Genomic DNA, 25,839 nt, shown 5'->3' on the forward strand with positions numbered 1-25,839 from the left:
GGACGCTGAGGGAAAAAAGATGATTCAACGTTACGCGTGTAACACTCACAGCAACGCTGAAAGGAAACGTCAACTGTGCTTAGAAAAAAAGAAGAAAATGTGTGAAAATGTTAACAATGGTTACATTCAGGCAACAAGAATATGTGTTTCCCTGCCTTCTGTGCTCCTGGACTTCACAAAACTTACTCACGTCACTAAAGAAACGTAGAATACTTTGGGTGGGGAAAGAAGAGGGCACGTGGAGACACAGGAAGTGTGTGTGGGGGGAAGACTTGCACAGTCTGGGAGAGTGAAGTCGAGGTCAGAACTGGAGCAATGGGGTGAGCAGGGACTTGGAGCTGATTTCACATTGCTTGCAAGTCATATTAACTGAAGAAATATAAATACAAACATATTTTGCAAAATGCTCAGCTTTGCTCACTGAATCACAGAAATGCAAATGTATTTACATTATTATTTTTTTTAACTTACCAGTTTAGCAACGATTTGGAGTGATAATGCTGATAAGAATGTGAGAAAATCAGCACTCTCAGATGCTGGATAGTGCATTAAACTGGTGTTCCCATTCTTGTAATGTGTGTCAGTTCTGAAATGTGCATACTCTTTCATACAGAAATTCTACCCTTGGCAGTTTATTAAGGAAATAATAGTACAAGGTGCACACACACAGTGATGCGTACACACCACACACAGGTTGTTTGTTGCAGCATTGTTTATTACACTGAAAAACTGGAGGTGAAATCTAATGTCCATTGAAAGCAGATTGATTAAATAAAGTTATGTACATTCAACGAAATACTATGCAGTCTTGAAAGAGAATAAGGTAGATCTTTATGCAGTCAAATTAAAAAATTCAAGTGTGTGAAGGATATTCTATAGCAAACTGTTAATAGTGGTTGTCCCTGGGTCAGGGGAGGGGACACTTTTACTTAAATACTTTACAATAATATATCACAAAACAATATGGTTCAAATATTCCATATTTGAAAAAAAAGACATCTGCAAGGCACTGACAGGACTTTGGTGACTGAACGTGAGAGCAAGTGAGGAGGGAGGGAGCAGCTGGGGTTATGTGGGGTCTCTGGCTGGAGAGCCTCAGGGGATGGGCAACCAGAAAGGGGGTGAGGGGGTTGCTGAGCTAGGCTTTGGAATATGTACTTTGAGGTGCTACCCCTTGATGGAGATGCTGGGGGTCCCTGGGTACCATGGTGGGGCTCTGGCATACCACAGTATGCTGGCAGACCACATAGTGGGATTGGGCTTGGGGTAGGAGCTACTAAAAATAAACATTTGACACTGAGGAGATATAATATTGCCCAAGCCCCACAAATCCTGGTATCAGAGACACTTTATGAGGGATGATGATGTAGACACGGGGTACATGAGCCTGTGGGGTAAGTGAAGGGTCTGGGAAGGACTGAGCTTCCCACGCTGGATGGTTTCTGTAGGATGGTGGCTGCCCAGGCCTGTCTTCTAGCTCAGGGGCAGTTACCCATCTCAGACCACCTTGCTCCTGGCTGTATTTGCAGTAACTCTCTTATTTTCCCTCTTGTAGGTGTGACAAGTGAAAGGAGTGGCACCGATATGACAGGCACAGCTCCTGCCACTCAAGCCCAACACTGGAGCTCAGCGAATCACCCAGAATCCACGGAAAAAACTCCAGCACCGAAACCAGGTAATTAACTGCTTCTGGCTACCAAGTTTCTCACTCTCAACAACCAATCAATTAAATCTGGACAGCCACTCCTCAGCATGGGGCACTCAAGACCTTTCTGTGAAAGACAGCATGACATGTTGGGAAGGGAACAAGGGTGAGGATCCTAGAGTTAGCTCCCCGATGACTGTGAAAGCTCAGGGAGCAAATCTCCTCTTTCTCACCTGCAGAAGGAATGTGGTAAAAATGACCTGCCTTCATCACAGGGTTGTTCAAGTACCCAAAGAGATAGTGAGGTGCTTTATTAACTTTATAAGGTGGTCCTGTATGGTGCTGTAGTTCCTAGATTGCAGTGCTCAGGGCCAAAGGCTGAGCTTGTTTATAGGCTCAGAGAATCTAAGAGTTTTCTGGTGTAGAGTTGGCTTTTATAAATGTGGGTCCAGGGAGAGGTGAGTATTTCCAGCATGGTGTGGAACAATCTACTTGATAATTTTATTGAAAGGAATTCCCTGGCAGTCCAGGGTTTGATCCCTGGTCGGGGAACTAAGACCCACAAGCTGCATGGCGCATCCCCCCACCCCACCAAAGAGAAAACTTTTTTTTTTTTAAAGGAGGAAAATACAGGAGATAGAGCAAAGAAAATAACTGCCTGAGGGTGGCCAGGTTATGGGAGGAGAGCAGCAGTTACTCCACTCATGAGACTCTACTTTTGGCCACTAGCTGGTTTCTTTCTTCTCCTTTTAAAGTCCTAAATCACCATGTAGCCTCTATGGTGTCCAGTGGGCACTCCCTGATCGCTAAGAATGTGAAGTTTTCAGATGGCAATGAGATAATGTGCCTTGATCCAGGTAATACTTTCTTTTTCAGGGCAACTCTTTGGAATCCTCAAAGCAGATTTTCTCATCCCGGTTCTGACGGACCCAGAAGACATGAAAGACCAATTTCTGAGTGAGGTGAGACTTCTGTCCTCTAATTCTGATCAGTCAGATGACTTGACATGCAAAGCCATCCTGTCAAAGCCAATACATGGAGAGATAGTCTTGGAAAATGAGCTTATCTGTTACCATTGCCATCCTCCTGGCTCTGGTTCATCATGAAGGCTGGTTCACGCGCTCGGATCTTTTCTAACATTTTTCCTGAGCTCTTAGAAAAAAAAATCTATACAGCATAGTCAGAAGGACCCAAATTTGGATGATGGCTTTGCACTTGCTAGTGGTGTGACCTCGAGCACCTAAACTTGCCTCTCTGAACCTGTTTCCTCATGAATTAGGAACAACCATACCTAACTCATATGGTTGGTATTTGATTAAATGAAGTATTCCATAAAAAAAGTGTTTTGGAAATTGTCTGGCACATAGGAAGTGCTCAATAAACATTAAACATTATTATTATTGTTCTGAATATACATTTGTTCCAGGCTTTTGTTTATCTTCTCCTATTTTTTAAAAGTATCGTGAGACAGGAAATTGTGACGAGGAAGAACTGTTCCTAAATATTGTGACAAAAGCCCCAAAGTGATTTTCAGATATGACCTAACGGCACATTTTTCAGTGATATTAGATAATAATCATAAGATGTCAGAGCTAAAGTTCTTCATAGGCTATCTAGCCAAAATCACAATTTTACAGACAAGGAAACAGACTGATATCCATCTGTCAGCTTACTGCAATTTACTCATATGCCAAAGAAACAGCACAGAGGCAATTCATTCAAAAACCTCAAAAATGGAAGTTTCTAGAAGAGTGGTTGTGTGTGTGTGTGCACATGTATGTGGGCACACGTGTCTGCCTGGTGGTGGGGAGGAAACTGGAGAGCTTTTGGTGCATTTTTCTATTGAAGGCAAGTGTTAGTCACTTACTCGTGTCTGAGTCTTTGTGACTCCATGGATTATAGCCCACTAGGCTCCTCTGTCCATGGACTTTTCCAAGCAAGAATACTGGAGTGGACAGACATTCCCTTCTCCAGGGTATCTTCCTGACCCAAGGATCGAACCTGCATCTCCTGCATTGCAGGCAGAATCTTTACCATCTGAGCCGCCAGGGAAGCTCTCACTGAAGGAAGAACAGGTGCAAATGATGCAATTTGGCCTCCAATAAAATTTTTTTTAGTAAAAGTTCAAGTAATAAGACTGCAGTGCTGAGTGTTAAATCTACAAAAGTCAAGGTACCCTCCCCCTTTTCTGGGTCAGGGGAGGGGGTTTCAAACCAGAAACCATCTACATTTTATTTTAAATTAAAACCAATAATGGGAAAATTGGGGTCAAGATGGGAAATTCCAGCTTTTGGTCACTTGTGTTGGAATATGGCTATCCTATATTAACAGAGAGAATTTCTATCACATATTTAAAGGATGGAATTGGCAGGGACAAGGTAGAATACATATTATCATTTTTACCAGCATTTAACATCCCAAACAGGAGGCAAAAAAAACACCTATAGCCAATTTACCCAGTTCCATGGATGGTGACAGAAGCAACATTGTAACACTCACACACACAGTGCTCAGAGCAAGATATGGACTAGCGGCCATTAACCTGGCTGAATTTAGAATCCCTTGGGTAATCCCTGGTCCAGTCCTTAGAGAGTTTCCATCTAATTGTTCAGTGGAGGGCCTAAAGGCGCATCTCCACGTTCACTTTTTCAAGATCTCAAGTGATTCTGATGAACAGTCAGGATTGAGAATTCTTGATTAAGTCATTTGTTTTAGGCCCCTTTATCATTAAACTTTGTGTGTGTGGGGGGGGGGGCGGGGAGTGGTGGTCTAACAAACTTGATTTATGTACTTTCCTATTGTTGAAGGCACTAACAACAAAAGGCAGGTAGCTGGAAGGAAGCTAAGAAAAGTAAAGGGTATGGCTGGACATAAAGGGTAGACAGGTGGACAGTTAAGGGCTAAGACTGGAAGGTCCCAAGATAGCATCAATGATAGTTTCTCCCTTTTTGATCTTTCAGATCCAAGACGTCTTAAAACTTACATTAGGTCATGAGCAATTCAGATTGAAATGGGTCGGCTTCGAAGTGAACAAAAAATAACACGTCTACTGTGATCTTGCACAATTTTCTCTGGATTTTGAGTGAATTTTAGTCTTTTAATTCCTAGTAGAATAGAAGAAGTAACTAGATATGTGAGGAGGCTAACTGGTGGAATTTCAGAACTAAACTTAGCATGTAAGAAAACTGCTTATGGGACCTGCATCTTGGGGTTTTAAAGAATGAAACAGGTAAGCAGAAGATGGGGGTAATGTGGAAATAATAACCTTGAGAATAATAAGCAAATAAGAACAACAACAGCAAAAAAGTCCCAACTAAACAACACTACCCTGAAACAAACCCTGTTAATCTATTGAGGAATTAAGAGAGGCCAGTACTGGTCTGGAGTGCTCAGTAGGGTTATCCTTCCATTTTCTATTCAGTTACAAGCTGGTAAAGAGATTTCAAATTTTCCAGAATGAGGAGCTTTTTAAGGGTGTTGTTACAATACGATGCATGTTATCTTTGCCCTTCAGCTAAATATTTTTTCCCTGTAAGTTGGGAAATTCTAAGACACGCTGCTCTTCATGTTAAAATATACCTTCAGCATAATATTCCTACATAGATTTTGTTACTGGTTCTTCTCCAAGTGTCCTAACACCCAGATGACATGCTAGAAATCAAACAGTAATATGTCAAATACAGTAGCAACCTTAGTCTGAAATGTTTAAAGTTAAAGTTTATTTGTATTCTTCATAGGAATATCAATAAAAGACCTCAAACGTATCTATATCTGTACATGTACAAGAACTGTCAAAAATTATTCACAGAACAAAAATAAATCTTCTTTTAGAACAAACCCAGGTAATGAAATGCTGATACGGATCTCACATATGGAACAATCTAAGTGCTACCAGCACAAAAATATGGCTTTAAAAATAAAATAAAATCTTGGGTTTTGTTTCTCTAACGTGTATTTCTTTCTTGAAATAAAAAATAAATTATTTAGAGCTATCATTGTAAAATAGTCATGTGTTTTAACACACTCTTATTAAGGCCCTGGAGATGAAGAACAAAGTCAAATTTAGAAGGTAAGTTCCTTACAGGTGTGATTCAGGTTAATATGCTGCTGTCTTGAGTTAATGTAATGAGGAAATGTCTAAGCACCAGTCAAAATTTAACCTTTACTATTTCAAATTTTCTGCAGGATAGTGGTCATTGAATCAACTAGTATTTAACCTTTTGGTGAACTGGGAATTGAAATTTTCCCTTGGGAGTGTAGAAATGACAAAAAAATGATATTTATTCTTAAATTTTTATACATCCCACACAGATGATTGAGGCCTCCTAAAACACAGTTTCTGTGAAAATCTTTTTACAATATATAAATCTGGCTTTAAGGTTCAAACTAAAACATTTCCTGGGAAAAAACAAAGGCAATGAACACTAAGAACTGAGGAGAAAATTAAAATGCTGCTGAAATATGGATGCAAACCACCACTTGGCTCCTTGGGTGGCTCATGGCCAAGCCTTACTCAAACACCTAAGGATAAACCGATCGGGAACCACAGCTACTTCTTTCTGGACTCGACTCTCAGATCAGCGACATTCAACTTTATTTCTATGACTTCCCAAGGTATCAATAATGTTATCTTGGGTTCTTGAGATAATGTCAAACCAAGTCAATTTCAAGTCACTTTAACATATATACATATAACACATATGGTACATTTTAAAGAGGAAAGAACCACTCTCATACAATCTAACAGATGAGGGCATAACATCTAAAAATCTCAAGACGTTTGGGAATCACTGCTTGATGAGATGGATTAACATTCAGAAAAAGGAAGCCCTAAGAATCGTGTGTTTTGCGTGGGTGCCCACATCGTGTTTCTACAGAAACTGCCTTTCTACGTATCTCGTATATTTTGAGATGGGGCAAAGGATGATAAATCCTTCTGTTTCCTTGAACCCGTTGGGCTTTGAAGAAGACTGCTGCGCATTAGCCCCTTTTGGATCATGTATCTTCTCAGGTTCTTTCACTCTTCATAAGATATTTATTCTACCTCATGCAAATTTCATCACTTTTGTCCTTCCTAAACTCTAGAGCATTCATAACTGGGTCATGACAAGAGAATGCTTCTAGAACTAACCAACAATCACTCAAACACAGAAAGAGAGTCTACTTAAAAATTTAACACCCCAACATATCTTGCTTTTAAAAAAGGAAACAAAATAGGCCCTTTCAATGGACATATTGATTAAAAAACCAAAGTATCCCAAATCCTTGGCCCTCAGGTACGGGGTGCGTAGGCAACTATTTACTGCTGAAGTGAGCAGGAGATTTCACTGAAGTGAAAAAGGGAAGGGGAAATGAAGAAGCAAGCCCATAATGTGTAGAAGATGGCCCCTGGAGAAGCGGCTGAAAGTACAGGGAAGCTGTGGAGTGGGCTCCAGAGCCGCTGAGTCCGGCCCAGTGACAAGTCTAGTGTGGTGTCAGCTCTAGTCAGGGTCATGTGGGCCTTCGGTCATCCCAAGGAGGATTCCTTCCCCAAGTTCAGTCCCATAACCAGTCTTCTCAGAAACTCCAAAATGGAGATAACTAGAACTAAACCTAGATGGAAGGCAGAACAATCTAACCAATCTCACTCGATGGCAACGGTCCTGCTCTGGGGCTTCCAAAAAAGAACTGCTCTCAACCCAGTGCACCTCTGGGCCAGACAGAGAACTGAGGGTCGGCAGAGCTACAGATCTGTAAACAGACTAGGATCCAAAAAGCTTTACCTCGAAAGTCAAGTTAATTCTCAAGGGGATACAGCAGTCCTAGATAATCCTACTTTTTCTTTCATTGTCCAGCACCATCATAGGAGACGGTAGAAGTGGACCAGAGAAAGCTAATTCTGACCAATTCAGTGACAAGTGCAAAAGGCCAAGTTACAGCAGCATGATGAACTCATTTTACCACACTTCTCTTACAGCAGGCTGCCCTGGAGCCCAGCAGAACCTGGGTAACAGTGCCTGGAACATAGTAAGTGGTCAAGTGTTTCTCTTAGTTACCGAGTTACAATCTCCCTTCCATCAGGGCTTGTATTGCAGACACTCGGAATGCGATGACCTGAAGGAAATGTTATTACTTCTTGCTGCTTCAGCTCAGAAAGCGTATTGCTCCAGTGAAAATAAAAGGGAAGTATTAAGCTCTTTCCCTAAATCCTGCCAATGTTTGTCCTTATTAATGGCCTAGTCTGGTTGTCAGCTAGACAAGCATTCTGCCAGCACTTCATATGATTTCCAAACTCCAGCATTGGTCCACGCTGCACCCCATCACACGGTGACGTGTTGGGTGTTAGAGAGCGTGCAAGATGTGCTATCTTAATCCACCCACTTCTCTTCAAACACGCACCTCCTCCGAGTAAAACAGAGGTGTGTACTTATTTGGGCTGAAGAAAAGCCAATTGAGCAATACCTCCATAAAAATTATTGGCTTGTTGCTGACTTTCTCCATACTTAAAAAATCTTTTGGAATAAGTTCTGTAAGACTGCAGCATTCTCTAAACAAATACTCAGAAAAAATATTCAGATAGGAATAAGCTCAAAGGATAATCTAAAATTTAACATCTGGCAACTACACTGAACTTCTAGCTTACCTCTGATTTTATTATTTGTGTATACTCTTTCCTCTTCATTCAAGATAACCTGATAATAACAGAGGGCTGCATAAGCTATACAAACATTTTGGGCATCTAATCTTCCAAGTGAGGCAGCCATCTCAGAAGCTCACATAATGCCGATAAGATGTATTGCATCCATCAAAAACATAAATTTAAATTAAAAAAAAAAAATTTGGTTTTGTGTGTCTCCCCCAACCCTCCAAAATAGTTTATCAGACCTCTGTCATCCATAACCACTACCCGAGAACTTCCAAACCTCAATGCAAGACATCACCAACGATACATACTTAAGGCCACTGAAGCTGACCATTCTTTTACCAGGTTTTCTGAAGGCTTTTATAGAGAATGGCTAGAGCTAAAATAGTCACAAACAAGAACAGACCTATGTTTACATACCCTCTCCCCCAACATTGAGCACTACTTCAGAATTGGTAGTTTTTTTTTTTCCTATTCAAATAAGTGATTTTGGCCACAGTATGCCCTCAACTTGGAGGGAAAGGGGATAAGAATTTATAAAATCATGACCAGGGGTCAAGAAAATACACAAGTGCCAAACTATGTGGCCTGATGTCTGCAGATCAGATGAGCACACCAGGCAGCTCCTGTTTTAGATCTTCGACAGGCAGAAATGGGAATGGTACAGAGGGGACATATTTCAAAAGACTGTGGGTTGGGGACCATGTGAGGTTGTTGAAATACAAGGTCAAACACAAAGATCTACTGGAGGGCAGTGCTTAAGAGGTCAGAGTGCAAGTCTGCGGTACAGTGGAGGGAAGCTTGGTGACTCTGCTGGGGCGTCACCCAGAAGGGGACCTGATAAATGTTCTCTCGTCCCCTTTGTAGTTCTAAGTACTCCGTTATGTGGAAACACTCACTCCATGCATATGGCTTCCTCGGGTGTTTTTTCCCCTCCCTCCTCTCCCTTAAAAAAAAAAAATCCCTAAAGTTTATAATTTAAAATAAACATCATTAACTTACTTGAGAAATGTGGTTGCTTTCTCAATATAAGCAATTGCTTAGATCTTGCTTAATGAGATTCTAACTCCTTTTAACATTAAATCCGACAGCATAGAAGTCAGGAACTTTTCCTATTTGTGCAGTTATATGTACATATGTGTGAATATATGTGTATATATACTTGTCTATATACTATCTGTCTAACTTGTAACATTTCATACTTCTGATAATCAAGGTTGCATTTAAGATGACGTTTCACACCTCTGGGGAAAAAAAAAAGGAAGTAAATGAACTTCCAAAACTGTTTCTGTCCTACAATAAAGCCATGGATGACAACTAGTGAACTGGGTTATTATTGCCAAATATACAAAGAGCATGGGAATAACAGCTGGAATACGCTGTCCTCCCAGTTTCAGTATTTTATTTTTCATTAAGAGTAATCACAACTTTTAAGAGAGCAATGCTTCTGATTTGGATTTCTTGTCCAAATTTAAAAGAAGAAGCAATTTAAAAGTGAAAGACTGAGATAAAATTACCCTGCCCCGACACCTGCTAGTACACTGGATAAAATCTTTATCCCAAACCAGAGTTGTAACTTACAAATAGAAGAAAAATTTTTAATTGGGAACTATTCAGAGCTTCCTGCTATGGTATGATATGGTTAGCCCTTTTCTGTACGGAAGAAAGGGTGTTTCTTTCGGATGGCTTATGGACAGTAGATCTGAATAACCTCTCCAGGGGAGAGTAAACCCTGTTGGTGATGACTGCTCCCACCACGGGGGAGGAAAGGGCAAGTGGGTGTGTGAAGATGAAGATGGTTTCTAGAGACACAGATATTTATAGTTTTGTAAACTCTAAAGAGGAAAAAGAACACCTTTTATTACAACTGGGGTTAAAAAAAAAAAAAAAAGCCCCCTACCTAAAGTGGAAAAATTTCCATCTGCTACAGACAGAAGGAAATGAACATCAACAGGAGTTCAACAGAAACCCCTCCTAGAGTCCGGTTTCAATGCAACAGCTCTTATCTGCGTCCTCTGGGACAGTGAGTCCCCACGCAGATCAGCTGTCCATGTAGAACCAGTCCCGCTTGATCAGTGGGATGAACTGTTTCGTTTGGATCTTGGTAATTTGCATGTTTTCCTACAGGACAAGGGAACCAGAGCGGGGCTTTTAACCTGGCAGATGAATCCCTGAAAAATTCATTCTCACCATGTCCTGTCGCGGTCCGTGTGCTCTACCAGACAGATGCGTGGTCTCTACCTACTGAGCGGCTGGGCTCGACTCTCATTCACGTACACAGTTCCTACATTTCCTCCTCTAACAACTGCAGTGCTTTCAACAAGAGGACAACAATAATAAAAATAGCAATAGTTAAAAAGGTAATCTACATTATTAACTTCCTTTGGGTATATTACAGTGGTATTTTCTGTACACGGCCCAGAACTAAGTTCCCTATGTACACAGAGACATGGGGTGGGGGTGGGGGAAGCGTCGACCTTGGAAGTCTTAGCCTTATGCCCTGAAAGACAAGGTTCCTTTCTCCATTCCAGACTTGCTCGCCACCCTGCTGTTCTGAAGCAGCGGCATTCTGTAAACCTGGTGGGGCTGGGGAGAGGGCTGGGGACAGGAGAGTGGGGACGTTTCCTTCTGTCTCCTCCCACAGTGTGTCTATTTGTGAGGCCCGTCCGTCAGCAGCTGCTGTTTTTGAATTCACCATTCTCCGTGATGGAAAGCTTGGTGGGGTTGGTGGGGGAGATGCCATTTCGGACCTGCATGCTGTACCGTTCCTTCACCTGGGTCAGCGCGCTCATCAGTCTGGTGTTGGCCGAATCCAGGGACACGATCCGTTTTTCCTACAACACACCAAACGGGGCTTTATTCTGGCTCCATGTGGGCAACTGCGCCGTAATGCTCTACCAAATGACTGTTCTAATTAATGCTTTCTATCAAACAGCAGTGCACATGATGCTTCCCAGACAAATGGAACGTCTCTGCCTCTTTCTGCACCCGAGTCAGGCCAGCTTCCCCTGGGCCCAATGGGTTTGTGTTTCTTTTTCCCCTTCAGCATTGCAGGGTTTGTTACTCATCACCCCTTGGGACCCTAAGACATCACATAAAAATGACACCATGTGTTATTCAGACTATGAGACAGAGGTGTCAAGCTGCTTTGCTGTAGTAAGTGCTTTGGGTCAAAACTTAAACACAGGAATTAGGTGGCAAAGAAAGAAGCACCAGAGGTTTCATTTCACAGAGGAGAAGTGCATGTGATCTATGGGTTCTCAGCCCCCGAAGGGAGCACACCGGTCACATGTGGAAAGATTTCACGTGGTGCTCAAAACTGAAACAGTACATGGCGGCAGTTTATAGTCACCGACAGAGTGAGGATGCGACAGCGAGAGGGGGAGGAGCAGCCAAAAGCTAGACCGAGGGGTTATTTGAATGTGGGAAGGGAGATGTGGCCGGAGGGGGATGCCGGAAACATAACACATGGAAACAAACAGAAAACACAAGCTCCTAGACTCATTCCAGCTCAGAGGTACTCCAGGAAAGCTCCCCAATAAGGAAGACTTCTTTCATTTTACTTTTGAATCTCAGAAAGAAAAAAAAAAAGAACCTTAGAACCAATATCTTGGAACCAAAGACTGTTGAATACACGCATTAAAAAAAAGAGAAAAAAATGAAGGATCAAAATGGCAATTAGAGAAAAGCAGACTCATCTAAATTTAAAAAAAATAAATAAAAATCATCCCATCAAAATATCATTAGTTTTGCAAAGACTAGGAGAGAAATCCTAATCTTAGCTTCAGCAGCTAGGTAAATCATTCTAGAACCTTTCCAACATGAAGTTGCCATTTTCCAGAAAACAATTAAAAAAAAAACACGTGAGGAACAACCCCCCCAGAGCCAAAAACAGGTTTCCTACCCAGGGATTGTTTTCATTTGCTCAGGGAAAAGCATGGTAAGGAGAGTCATGGTCAGGGTTAGAGAGGACGCACAAACGTCCATGTGATGGATGCTATTCCTTGCTGTTACGGGAGTAGCTCCACACGGCTGTGAGCAGCGCTGCTCTGCTGGGAAACATGCTACCCAAGATGCAGAAGGAAGACCACTGCCCTGAGGGGGACGTTTAGGGAGAAAGCATATATTGGGTTGGCCAAAAAATTCATTCGGTAACAGCGTACACAAACCCGAATGAACTTTATGGCCAACCCAATACAACAGTAGCATCAGGTAAGGCTTCCCTTTAATCTGCTTTTGGGGGTGGGGTGGGAATCTATATGGAGCAGGGCTGGTGATCAGTTTCAAAAGTATGAAAAAAAACTAGCTCACACTTGTTAATATCATTAAATTTGTTTTCCTTTCCCTGATAGAGAACTCAGGAGGTAAGATACATATATATAAAAAAATAAGCATTATTAATTAACCACAAATCTAGCATAAGATTTATACTCTGGGAAGGTAACTTGTTTTAAGGATAAGCAAAACTTGAAAGAAATAAAGAACTACTAGGCTTTAAAAAAGATAATAATTAAAAAAAAATTACTGCCAATGGAGTTTACTGAGGTAACAAGTTTAGATCTTTTAAAAGTCAGGAAGTAAGGGTTGGCCGGTGACTACCAGGGAAAAGGGGGTGGGAACCAGATATGATGTTCCCCCCTACTATGGTTAGAAATGATCTCTGAGCAGAAAGACTGGTAATATCTCAAAATGATTAAAAAAGAAGGTATTTCAGTATTAGGATAAATTATAATGTCCCAGTTCTAAAGACTAAAGGATTCTCTAGGGTTGACCCAAAGAAATTAGGCATTCATGAAAAATTATTTGACTCATAAAGGGTCAAAAAGAAGGCTAAGAATGGCTGTATTTATTTATTTCCTGCAAGAGTAACAACTAAAGTCAAGCAACCCTTTTATTCAACAGTTGAAAACTTCCAAGTGGACAAACTCCCTTTTGTAACTTCCCCTCCAAGTGCCAACCTTTCAAAATAAAACAAACAAACAAAAAAATCAAACAGGGACTTTTGAAAGTCAAGTTCAGTTGGCAAAAGATACCTTGACATTTTCATTCTGCCTGGCGTGAACGTCAGAGCAATCTAGTTCCGGCCTGACAGGAAGGGCTTTGAGTGTGGGGAGTGCAGGAGCTGGAATGTGTAGGAGGCCAGTGCATCGGGCCAGGGCTGGGAACTGCTCAGCTAGAGAACGGACGGACGGGGTTACTTGCCTGTTTGCATAATCTCATCTCCATTTATGACCTGTAATTTAACACAGTGGAGATATCACTTGCAACAGTAACTAGGCAGCTGCTCGCTTCTCCTAGGACGCCCTTTTCTGTTCTCCATTTGAGTCACCTGGAGAGATCCCTGGAGCAGGGGGGAGGTTGGGGTGGAAGGTGGCACAGTCCCTGGTCTGATGTTTAAGAAATGACCCCTTAGTACCATCACCAGGATCTCCTCTCCTAGGACAGGGTCACTAGGGGAATACTCATCATCTCCCAGTTCCAGTTAGAAAGCGGCTGACCCCAGGGGGGCCGCGGAGCATGAACTGACTCTAGGAGATGAAGAGGCTGAATTCAGGGTCAAGCCTGGTCTGGAGGGGCACATGGCTGCTGAGAGAGATGGAAACCCATTCACTGGGTACTTGTCCTGTCCTGTTTTGGGAAGTGTTGGGCCCGATGCTAGTACAAGGAAAGCAATTCACTTCAGAAATATTTTTTAACTGCCAGTGGCAGCAAGGCAGGTATCAGGGGCACAGAAGTAAGTGTGCATTACCTCGCTGGGAAGCTTTCACCCCAAAACATGTCCTCATTCTAGCAAATGTTGCTGGAAGGGTTGCTCTGCTCCATCAAACACTTAAGATGTTAAGTTACTTATTCTTTCAGAGGAAGAGGTATTTGCTATAAAGGACACCAAAGGATTTTCACAGTCTTTTGCTAGAAAAGGATTTTTAATGTGTCATTGAGATAGCAGCTAGAATTGGGAATCCCCTTCCTTTTAAGGGGATTATAATTTTTGAAAAGCTAGCTTTAGTGTTTATCATCTGTGCTGGGCATCATGCGATGGTTTTCAAAATGTGGTCTAATGGACTCTTCAGGTGTGCTTTAGGGATCCAAAGTGAGCCTCCTCTTAAAATTTACTATATAGTAATGCCTGTGTTTGAATGTGTAATTTATGATATTTAGCTAACCTGGACATGATTTGATCCATTAGCTGAGAGAAGGCCTTGTTGTTGAGGGGTCAGGAGGAGCAGCTGGAAAGGGATCTATGGAAGGTGCCTCTGGTTCCACCAAAATAGTCCATAGAATCAAACCATTTGAAAACCACTGCCTTGAGGTATGGACCCAAACTACTGTCTAGTTTAGCCAGACTGCAAGTCTGACATTGACCAGTGCTTTGAGGATAACAGTTCTCCCATTCTGGAATGATGACACCCTCCTGTTAACTGAGAGAAGGCCCTTTCTTTCCAGAGCTTTTGAGCCCTGATGAATCTGTTTCCCTCCTTTGCCTTTACCTGCTATGCCTATGACTCCTGCTTCATGTCCAGCCGTCTTACCTAGAAGTCAAAATCGGGGGCAGGGTAGGATAGAAATCTTCAGAAGCTAATGATGAGGCTGCCTCAACAGGCAACTAGGAAATCGGACTGTATGCACACAGCCATGAGTGGGACACCCCTAAGCTCCCTTTGCTAAGGCTGTCACGGTTTTAGACCAGCGGAAATTATTAAAACAATCTGTATTATCTCATCAGAACTAAAATCTATTTGGGTGTAGTTATTCATAGAACTCTCTCTCATGTTGAAAAATCCCAAAGTGAACACTTAGCAACACTAGTTTTCCTGACTAAACTGTCTTTACCCAGGCTGTTTCTCTTAAGCCTCTTGGATAAATGCCTGTCGAGATAGCCTTGTCTCTGCAACCCTTCCTTCTCTGTCATCCACCCTGGGGACACATTTAAAGAAAGGACCAACTAAGAACTTTCTTCTGATTCTTAGGAGGTCTAAATATCTGGAAACTAGAGTTCAAGGGTCCAAATCTTTCTGGGAACTGTGCTGACAAGAGAGCATGGGAACTCGCACTTGACTTCTGGGTCTCGTGTGTATGAGGGAGTACGAGGCCCAGGACGCATACTTTCCGCGGTGGTGCTTTCAGCCTCACTCCCTATTCCTTTGAAAAATGTACCCCATCCCACATTAGCTCTGTCAGGAAACCAGAGTGGGAATGGCATGTGTGTTTAAGAATACTGGGTGGTTCTACCATAGACTGATACTGGCTGAGAGCGAGAGGAGAAAGTGGGACACACAAAGGCCTTGCTCCCATTTTTATTTCAGACCTTACGGAAACGAGATGATACTTAAGGGTGAGAAACACAAGCCTGGCTGGGTGGTCTTTAGGGAGGGGATATATTCAGTGGCCAAACCAGCCACATCCAAACGGCACTTGCCTCTCGTTACTTGTTTCACTCTAAGAAATACAACTGTGTTTTGCACTGAAAAGATGAAAAGGCATTAGAAACACTTCCTGGGTTTTGCTCTGAGAACCTGTGAGGAGCCCCTGGCCATCATCGTGTCATTAGCATCACAGGTAGAAGCTACAGGGAGCAGACACCCAGGTTCTGATCTCATCAACTGTAAGAGGCACTCCAAGCACAGCAGCAACGGGGAAGGGCGGCCAAGTGAACCCCAGGCACCGATGCCTGTCACGGAACCAAAAGAATAACAAGGCAGGGTGCCTTCTGCAGCCCTGCCTTTCCCCTGAAGCTCAACTACTGTTTGGGGCCAGAGGCTGATGGCACAGTGGACGTGACTGACGAGACCGTGAACGTCACAGCCAAGCAATGGTCAGTGGAGGTCACAAGCCAGACACATGCAGTGGACTTTTCACAGGTGCCCCCAAGAGAATGCCCTCCTTTCCAGAAGGAAAGAAGTAAACCCCATCATGCACCCGGTTGAGATTTGTTGAGCACCTGTACTAAAGCAGGCTAAAACTTTGCTGGGTTAACGGATTCGTCACCAGTAAAGGAAGGAAAAGGTCGTAGAGGTCGCAAAGAAACATTTTAAAAAAGTCTTTAAAAGGTAATGCCAAGAACTTTCCAATGAGCCGTTTTCTGTTATGTGCCTTGGTGTTTGCAAAGGATGGGAAGTCGGGAGATAACAGTTATGATAAACCAGTTGCTTCCACTAGACTGAGAACCTGCTTACCTGTGCATCGATTATTTTTTGCTTTGCATCAATAACTGCCTGCATCTCAGCATGATCCTTCTTCAGTTCCTCTTCCACAGCCATTAGCCTAGAATGGGGCGGGAAGGAGAGACCAACAGCTTCAAGGAGCGAGCAGGCTAACACACAGAACAAGACACCCACACTCAGGACAGCTCAGCGTTGCCACTCCTTCCTAGCGCAAGATCTGCACTAGGCTCTGTCTTCTCACCTGCCTTGGGAGAAGACATTCAGAGCTGATGCCTCTCCTGGGACTGGATCCCAAATGTTTCCATCTCCTCTGCAGTAGCACTCTCACCATCATTATCTCCCTGTCTTCTATCAGATCCTTTCCTTAGCACAACTTATTTCATTTTAAAACAGCAAATCTACTGACACAAATCAAACCCTTTTTTAATCTCATTACTTTGTGACAGCTGACCTTTCCTGCCCCTGAACAGCTAAATGTCCTCTGAGTGTACTCGACACATAGTAGGTCTACTTTTAATCTCATGCATTTCATATCTTAATCCCCTGATGTTTAACCCCATGGAAGGGCTCTCAGTAAGACTGCTAAATCCTTCTGTGCTGCTAAACAACAGACTTCTTTCGACCTGCCTACGGCACTTAACAACTCTGAAGCACAGCGGTTATGAGCATCAAGCTAGGGCTTGACTACTTGGCTTCAAACCCCAGTTGCACCACTAAGTGACTTTGGGCAAGTGACTTAATGAATTTGTTGCCTGTTTCTTTATTTGTAAGAGGAGAATAATAATAATAATGCTGACCTCAGAGGCTGGCATTAAACAAATTATCAGTAACAGAGTAAACAAATCTTATTTGTAAAGTGCTTAGAAAAGTGCCTGGCCCACAGGCAACGCTATGTAGTGTTTGGTAAAATTGCCCCCCGCCCTTGGTCTTCCTTGGACGTCCTTGGCCCTCTGCCTTGATTCTCTGGCTCTAAAGATGTCCAGTGTCTTAGACCTCTCTGGACTTGTAAAAATCTAAATTAGTCTTGGACGTTGGATACTGACACTTTTAAAATTCAGTTTTGCTCTAAGACCTCGTAAGTGAGTCACTAAGTTTTAACTGTTTCTGATTGTTACAACTAAAGGAAATTTGGCTACCTCAGAGGAAGTGCACTAAGGTCTCACATGTGGAAAAGTGTAAGAGATACAGCCAGCCTTCACCCCTGTAGAGAGTATCACGGAAGACATGCAGGGCTTGCTTTAGGATCCTCTAGCCATCATCCCACCTCTTCGTGCCCCGAGCCAGCCCATGTCCACTGCCAGGCGGCCTCTGACCTGCTGATGATGCTCTTCATCTGGCTGTCCTTCTCCTCCTGCTGCCTGCGCAGCCGCTCCTCGCTGTCCTCCAGCCGGGCCTTGTACTCCAGCAGCAGCTTCTGCATCTGCTGCTCCTGCACTAGCAACCGGCGCTCATACTCCTCGAGTCGCCGGCTGGACACTCGCAGGCGCTCCTTCAGTTTGGTGATTTCCTGTTCGTACTAGAGCAGAGGACAAAGAAAAGTGAAAGTGTTAGTCGCTCAGTTGCGTCTGACTCTTTGTGACCCCACGGACTGCAGCCCACCAGGCTCCTCTCTGTCCATGGGACTTTCCAGGCAAGAATACTAGAGTGAGTTGCCATTTCCTTCTCCAGAGGATTTTCCTGACCCCAAGGATAGAACCTAAGTCTCTCTCCAGCATTGCAGGTAGATTCTTTACCATCTGAGCCACCAGGGAGAGCAGAAGAGAAGAGGTGCCAAAGACAAGGAGAGAAGAACTAGAGTTACCCTGGTTTTAGATGTCAGTGATTGATTTTTTTTTATCAAACCCTAAGCAGTGTAGCTGGATGCTGGGTGAGCAGCCATTCCATGGGCTGCTGATACTCTTCAAAATGATCCCCAGGCATACATGGTAATGGAGCTCTGCCTGCCTCCTAAAATGACATCTTAACTCTGCACTCCAAATCTATATATTTATATATCATTCTCCACATTAAACTAGAGGTTGCTGCAAGCCACATCAATACCAATCTGTGATGGTATCCAACGGGAACAGGAAAAAAAAAAAAGAAGGCCAGGCAGGCACTTAGAAGCTTAAAATAAGCCAAAAGCCAGCTGTCTACAAGAGAAAGGCTTCTGTAGCACCTCCTGTGTTGTAGGATCTCTGACATGGCTTGACTCATCAGATTGCCATTCTTTCACCCTTAGAATCAGCCCTTTAAAGAGCAAGCAGCACTTCTGTAGTGACAAGCTACTAAATCAATACTTTTATACAATATATTCTATCTGCTTCCTCCCTGTCCATGGAAGTGTAAAACACTCGGGTTCACAGGCTGTAAGCAAAAGGCCCACGTGTTCTTTAACACTGCCTCTCGGCCCACTTTTATGATGTTGTTCATCTGCCCAATTTGCCACTGCTTGTTGGAACACATATATACGCCTGTTTTCTCAGCAAAGTTTTATAGAACAAACTCTCACTCAAGTTTCATAGAATTCAGTTGGTTACCTGGTCCCTTCTTGTACTGAAGCTGCTGTGGTTGAGGTCTGAATAACTGGAATGTCAGATTTCTGGATGAGGTAAGAAGCATTAAGTTTTCTTGTATATGGTCTACTCAAATTCATTAGTCATTAAGGATAAACCTATATGTTGCTTTGTAAAATGCAATGTATTTTCACGTCGTATCTCATTTAATCAACAATTGGACAATTAGCTTCTGCTTATCCAATGTCATGGTCCTACACTATGCTTATTAATCCAGAAGGTCAAAGATGACAGTTCTTACAGTCTGAAGAGGCAGACTGCATCAATAAGCACAGCTTTTAGGGTTATGCTGATAAACAGAAGCTAGTTGTCTGGCTAATTAAATGAGATAATGCTGTACATGACATCATGGTTCTTGTGTCATAATCCTTTTTCTTCATGTCAACTTTTCTTAACAAAACTGAAGCAATAGTTAATGTCTTTTTTTTCAGTTTTTTTTCTTTTGATGTTGGTGTCTTCTAAAAATCATCTATAGCATTACAAATTCTTTATCCAGAAAAGGAGAAAAGGAAACAAAAAAAGGCAAAATCACTACAAAGATATAGAAAGGAAGTCTGGTCCAAGGGTAATTTTGGACGTGTTTAGTTATACAGAAACACAAAATATTCACTTAAAATGATTAGAAATGGATAACAGAATTTTCTTGAAATTCAGGGAACCCATATTAAAACAAAATATATATTAGAATGCATTCTCCCCTTGCACTAGAGCTTGATGTCAACTTGATGGACATCTCTGCATATTTTCACATGCAGCCACTACTGAAATAATATACATGAATATGCATTGAAGGGTTAACATAAGAGGTGAAGCTGAACTTGGGGAGATCACGTTCCTGGCTAGATGACCCTGTGGGTGGTCTGCCAGTGGGGACAGTAAGTCAATAAACGCAGACTACATCCTACCTTCTCAGCATGCTTGGCTTCGTCCTGATTTTGCTCAGTCTCTTCCACGTCCTCTTCATACTGCCCATTGTTCAGAACCCAGGCTGCTGTCCTCTCGACTGGGGACATTGTGGCGGAGTCCACAGGTGACTGAACCTGCATCAGAAATACCCGTTAGCATTTCCCGAAAGAGCTCATCTGCAGTTATGTTCCACAAAGACAGCTATTCTTGGAAGGCATAACTGTGATCCCTGTTTTTTGATAAATGCTCTCAGTTCTAAATAATATTACTGCCAGGGCTGGGGATGAGAGAAGAGGATATCCACTGGTATAAGAATAAATATTCAGAAATATTGTAAACAGAAATCACTTCTAAGAATCTGCCTCCCCACACCACCCCCCCACCCCCAAAGAGGAAAAGCCAAGGCCTTAAAACTGTTAATTAGTCCAGTGGTTTCATTAGGTCATTACCTAATGAAATTACAGTGTTCACAGAGGAGAGAGAGAAAATGCAACTTGATGGCTGACTGCTCGGGTGAGGAAACACCTGTTTAACCAGGAATGCTCAGGAACCAAGGAACCATTTAATGCTAAACAACTCACAAGGTAGCTAACCAATTTATATATCAGAACGCCAAGTTCTTAATTTTCACATCAGCCATTTAGGGAAAGAGAAAAAAAACACTTTTCGCTACTGGTGTTTTGATATTGGTCATTTTTATAGAGCACTGACTTCTTGATGGGTTAAGATCCATAAGTTCATATTTTACCAGAAAGTTTCTTGATGAATATAGCATCACAACAATGGATATCAGCCTAGTCCAAGGGATATTTCTATCCAGTTAGGAGAGCTAGATAAACTGCCCTTTTGTAAGGGCAACAGAAAAGGATGCAGAATGAAAAGAATTCTGGCCTTGAGTAGCAACTCTACCACTTACCCTGTCCCTTAATCTCTTAAATACTTTTTTCCATCTATTGAGTAGGGTTATCACCACCACCACTATCCTGAGCATCTCCCTGGGAGTTCCAAGGATGGAATAATACAATGTATGTAAAAATTCTTTGGAAACTACAGAGTACTATAGAACTTAGATGTTATTACTATATTTATCTTAGAAACCTGGCACTGGATACGACAATTTGTATTAGGCTACTACTGGGTTTTCCTGGTGGCTCAGAGGTAAACAATCCTCCAGCACTGTAGGAGACGTGGGCGGCTCGATCTCTGGGTCGGGAAGATCCCCTGGAGTAGGAAATGGCAACCCACTCCAGTATTCTGGCCTGGGAAATCCCATGGGCAGAGGAGCCTGGCATGCTGTAGTCCATGGGGCTGCAAAGAGTCAGACATGACTTAGTCACTAAACAATAACGACTGAACATTAGTGGTTCCTTCCTAAACAATGCTGGAAATAGACAGCAAGTTATTTTTCTCTAGCTTTCCTGAGAAATAGAAAAAAGCATTTTCTGTGAGTTAGCCTTTTTATAATTAAAATAAATTTCTACTCTATAAATAGTTGGAAGGGTATTTTCTTTCTCATGCAGAGCTATAAGCCTTAAGAATCTTTATCTTGTTCTGGAATAAAACTTGGTTAAACTCTAAATATATAGATATTTTAAAATAAGAAGTATTTTGATCACTTTGAGGTTTAGAAAGACTAGATGAAAAAAAAAAAAGTGGATGCAAAAGCAAAAAGGTTATTTGGGCAGACTGAAAAATATTCATACAAAAGTAGTAGGAGGGACTTTCCTTGGCCATCCAGTGGTTAAGATCCGCCTGCCAATGCAGGGGACGCAGGTTCGGTCTCTGGTCGGGGAAGATCCCACATGCCGTGCGGCGACTAAGCCCGTGAGCCACCAACTGCTGAGCTCAAGCGCTCCAGAGCCTGTGCTCCACAACGAGAGAAGCCACAGCAAGGAGATGCCTGAGCGCTGCAGCTAGAGAAAGCCCGTACGCAGCAATGAAGACCCCGTGCAGTCAGAAAGAGATATAAATACAATTTTAAAAAGTATGAAGGTATTTCTTAAAGATTTGAAGAAGAACCTGGTTTGGTTGATTTATACAGATGACGGATATGCATCTATAAAAATGGCTTCATGCCTGTGGTACACAAAAGCAACTGGGAATGAACTTCTAGAAATTCCTTCTTTAAAGCCATTTTCTCCACTGTCTCAAGAAAAACATAAACATGTCTTAAACTGCAGTCCCCTCAGTTCTCAAAGTCTAACCTTCATCGCCACTGTGGTAGGGATGCTTCTTATGCTTCATTCATTTGTGGATCATTCTTATTATTTTTGTCATAACCACATTATCACTGACATATTATTTATTATAATCAATAATAAAACAACCATTTCCAGTTTGCTAAGCAATATTATCAGTAAAATCATGAGTTTGATGTTTTATATATATTTATAAATAATTCATATTAATAGTCAAATATTTTTCTAATATACATTAACATAATTACATGATTAATTAAATACCTTGTATACTTAAATTGAGTATCACACTTTGGGAACACTGATCTATAGAATTCATTTATATTAAAATAGGTGATAACTATCTACTTCAAAAGTTATTATGAGAAACAAATGAGAGAGCATATAAAAGCAGTTTGTAAACCACAAGTTCCTTCACACACACACACACCCTGGGTTCTCCCTCTACTGGATTTTGAAAGTAAAGCACAATACATTGCTTTAGTATTGGCAGAGAAAAATAGTTTAACAAGGGGTTTAGGTTTTACTTGACGTATGTACTCCTGAAAGGCAGAATATTATGGTTCTGAGTCTTTAAAAATTAATAGAAAGTCCATACTTAGAGGAGACAAATGTCTTTTTAATTTCATAATCTTATCACTTTACTACATAGGGTACAGCAAAGCTGCTTTTCTGTGAAACCAGGATTTTCTTTTCAATTGCTGCTTGAGATAAAACAGTTGCTAAAATGAGTAACTTTACTGTTTGTAATTTATAACTTCAAGGAAGCTAATTCAATAGCTTTCTGCTTTATAGTTAACGATATGTTGCTTGAAAGAACTTTCCTTCCCTGTGATTTGTTACAAGTAACTAATTAATGAGTGCCAATAAATGCACTACAAACTAATAGTATCCCTAAGAACATACTAAGGAGAGATCTTAGCCCCTAGAAGCATATTGAAAACAACAACTCCTTAGGTAATCCGGGCACTGACTGTAAAGTGAGAAGTTGGAAAAGCAAGAGTTAGTTCATTTCACTGGTGGTGGTGGTAGCTACCGTATCAGCACAGGGACTATGCCCAGTGAATTATAAGAGGGTACACTGGGAACTGGGCATTTCACCCTATTCCTATTTTACTGGTTAAATCTGCTTTTCCTAATATATATTCCTAGCACTTTGCACGGCCTACCGTGCATGCATGCTAAGTTGCTTCAGTCATGTCCAACTCTTTTTGACTCTATGAACTGTAGCCCACCAGGCTCCTCTGTCCATGGTATTCTCTAGGCAAGAATACTGGAGTGGGTGGCCATTCCCTTCTCCAGGGGGGATCTTCCCAGGGATCAACCCCACATCTCTTACATCTCCTGCATTGGCAGGTAGATTCTTTACTAGCACCACCTGGGATGCCCCATGGCATATGGTAGGTGGTCAGTAAGTTTTGAAAAAATAAATCAGACTAACATAACTACTTGTATTTATGATAAAACCTAGAAAGGGCTGACTAAATCTCTGCAAGGAGATCAAACCAGTCAATTCTAAAGGAAATCAGTCCTGAATATTCATTGGAAGGACTGATGCTGAAGCTGAAATACTTTGGCCACCTGATGCGAAGAACTGACTCACTGGAAAAGACCCTGATGCTGGGAAAGATTGAAGGCAGGAGGAGAAGGGGACGACAGAGAATGAGATGGTTGGATGGCAACATAAAGGTGATGGACATGAGTTTGAGCAAGCTCATGGAATGGGTGATGGATACGGAAGCCTAGTGTGCTGCAGTCCATGGGGTTGCAGAGTCGTACACAACTGAGCAATTGAACTGACTGAACTGATTATAAAAACAGAAAAAATAATACTGAACAAATAAGAAATAGTTATCTATACTGGAAGACAATAGAGGTGATATTTATTTAAAAATTATTTTTATTATAATATATTCTTCAAATGAAAGAACTAAATACTGTCTTTTATATTTATTTTACTGGTCTTATGAATGCTGGTCTTATTTCTTAATTAGACTCTCAACCCTTGAAGCATGGCCCCATATGTCACAGGATTTTTTTTTTTTGAATGGTAGTGACTATGTCATTGTGCAATGGATGCTCAATAAAATATCATCCATTTACTATTACTTTGGATTTTCTTTAGAATTCATACCAAAGTACAGTTTATCATTAGGAGAAAGATACCCTATGTTTTTCCTCCAATCCTTTAGAAGTACATCAAAGGGCTTTTTCTCAGAGATTGTTCCATCTCCTTTATAAGATAACAAAATTTATTTCTTCTAGTTTATAGTCAAACAAATTGAGAGGAGAGATTCATAAGTTGCTTAGCTATAGCCTTCAGAAGAACATTTTCTCCACTGATGTTCAACAGTGGATCATAAAAGATGAAAAAGATGAAATGAGAAGGAGCAGTAATTCCTAACAGGAATATCATCCTTCTGAGATAGAGCTTATATAGGGTGTCTCTGGGAAAAATAATTTGTTTTAGGGCAAAAAGGGCCAGAGAAAGCAGTTTCTATTGATCTTGGTTAGCCTGGCTATGCTTGAGGCTGACTGAGAATAGGCCAGTTCCCTGTTTAGTTACTAGACATAAATAAGACATGCTACTTTCAACTTCCTCCTAATCTGAAATAATCAGGTTCCCAAAAATGAAGGCCACTTCTCCTATCAACACCAAAGAAAGGGCTGACTAAATCAGTAAACTCTGAGAATCCTAGAAGAGGTTGGTTAGGGGATCAGATCAGATCACATCAGATCAGTCGCTCAGTCGTGTCCGACTCTTTGCAACCCCATGAATCGCAGCATGCCAGGGCTCCCTGTCCATCACCAACTCCTGGAGTTCACTCAGACTCACATCCATCGAGTCAGTATGCCATCCAGCCATCGCATCCTCTGTCGTTCCCTTCTCCTCTTGCCCCCAATCCCTCCCAGCATCAGAGTCTTTTCCAATGAGTCAACGCTTCGCATGAGGTGGCCAAAGTACTGGAGTTTCAGCTTTAGCATCATTCCTTCCAAAGAAATCCCAGGGCTGATCTCCTTCAGAATGGACTGGTTGGATCTCTTGCAGTCCAAGGGACTCTCAAGAGTCTTCTCCAACACCACAGTTCAAAAGCATCAATTCTTTGGTGGAGGGGTCAACAAATCCCAAAGTGAAAACTGTAGCATCATTCTAATAGACTTGGCAAATACCTAGTTAAAAAGCATCTTCAAATTGGAATTTCTAAGGTTAGGTAACATATTGTATCTGTACAACTCATATATTGTAAATAAAGTCTATTATGCACACAGAGTATATGACAGATCAAAAAAGATGAAGAGGAAAATGATTAAAAAGCCAAAAAGGGTCCAAAAATTAAAAGATGGCTTCCTAAAATATTCCTTCTCTGTAGATTGTTCAACTTCCTACTCAGTGGATGGAGAAGGACTGAAGCTAGTTACATTGTCAACAATGGCTGCTCCTTTGTGCCAAGATACAAATGGAATTTGCATGGGACAAAGCCTCCAATAAGTATAAATGCCTGTAGAACAATCCTCCAAAGAAATCCTCCAGTATTGGGGGAGAGAAGAATTCTCCAGCATAATAATTTGCAATTAAAATATGTAAAGGAATTTATGTAAAAAATGTGCTGATTAGATAGAACATCAGAGGCTTCATAGGAATGAGATGAGAAAAGCAAGCAGGAAAAAAAAAGAACCGAACAACAACAACAACATAAGCTTGAAAGAATAAACCCATCTGCACAGAAAAAGTCAGTGTTAGGGAAAAAAC

At 41.7% G+C, this 25,839-nt stretch overlaps 1 protein-coding gene across 7 annotated transcripts in view; it reads right to left on the reverse strand.

Annotated features, from left to right (window-relative positions):
- Positions 1-5,342: 5,342 nt before the first annotated feature.
- Positions 5,343-25,839, reverse strand: part of RASAL2 (RAS protein activator like 2) — a 392,077-nt gene continuing 371,580 nt past the window's right edge. For 4 of the 7 annotated variants that reach the window (XM_025285577.3, XM_025285576.3, XM_025285574.3 and 1 more), the window contains 5 exons: positions 19,890-20,024; positions 17,743-17,945; positions 16,442-16,529; positions 13,470-13,500; positions 5,343-11,101 (listed from right to left, as the gene is read on the reverse strand). In XM_025285577.3, the coding sequence (XP_025141362.1) occupies positions 10,959-11,101; positions 13,470-13,500; positions 16,442-16,529; positions 17,743-17,945; positions 19,890-20,024 (600 nt within the window). In that variant the 3' untranslated portion in view covers positions 5,343-10,958. The remainder of the gene's footprint in view (positions 11,102-13,469; positions 13,501-16,441; positions 16,530-17,742; positions 17,946-19,889; positions 20,025-25,839) is intronic. The other 3 variants (XM_025285580.3, XM_025285578.3, XM_025285575.3) reach the window with 1 other exon arrangement.

The sequence above is a fragment of the Bubalus bubalis genome, chromosome 5 (assembly GCF_019923935.1).
Source record: "Bubalus bubalis isolate 160015118507 breed Murrah chromosome 5, NDDB_SH_1, whole genome shotgun sequence".
Lineage (NCBI taxonomy): Eukaryota > Metazoa > Chordata > Mammalia > Artiodactyla > Bovidae > Bubalus > Bubalus bubalis.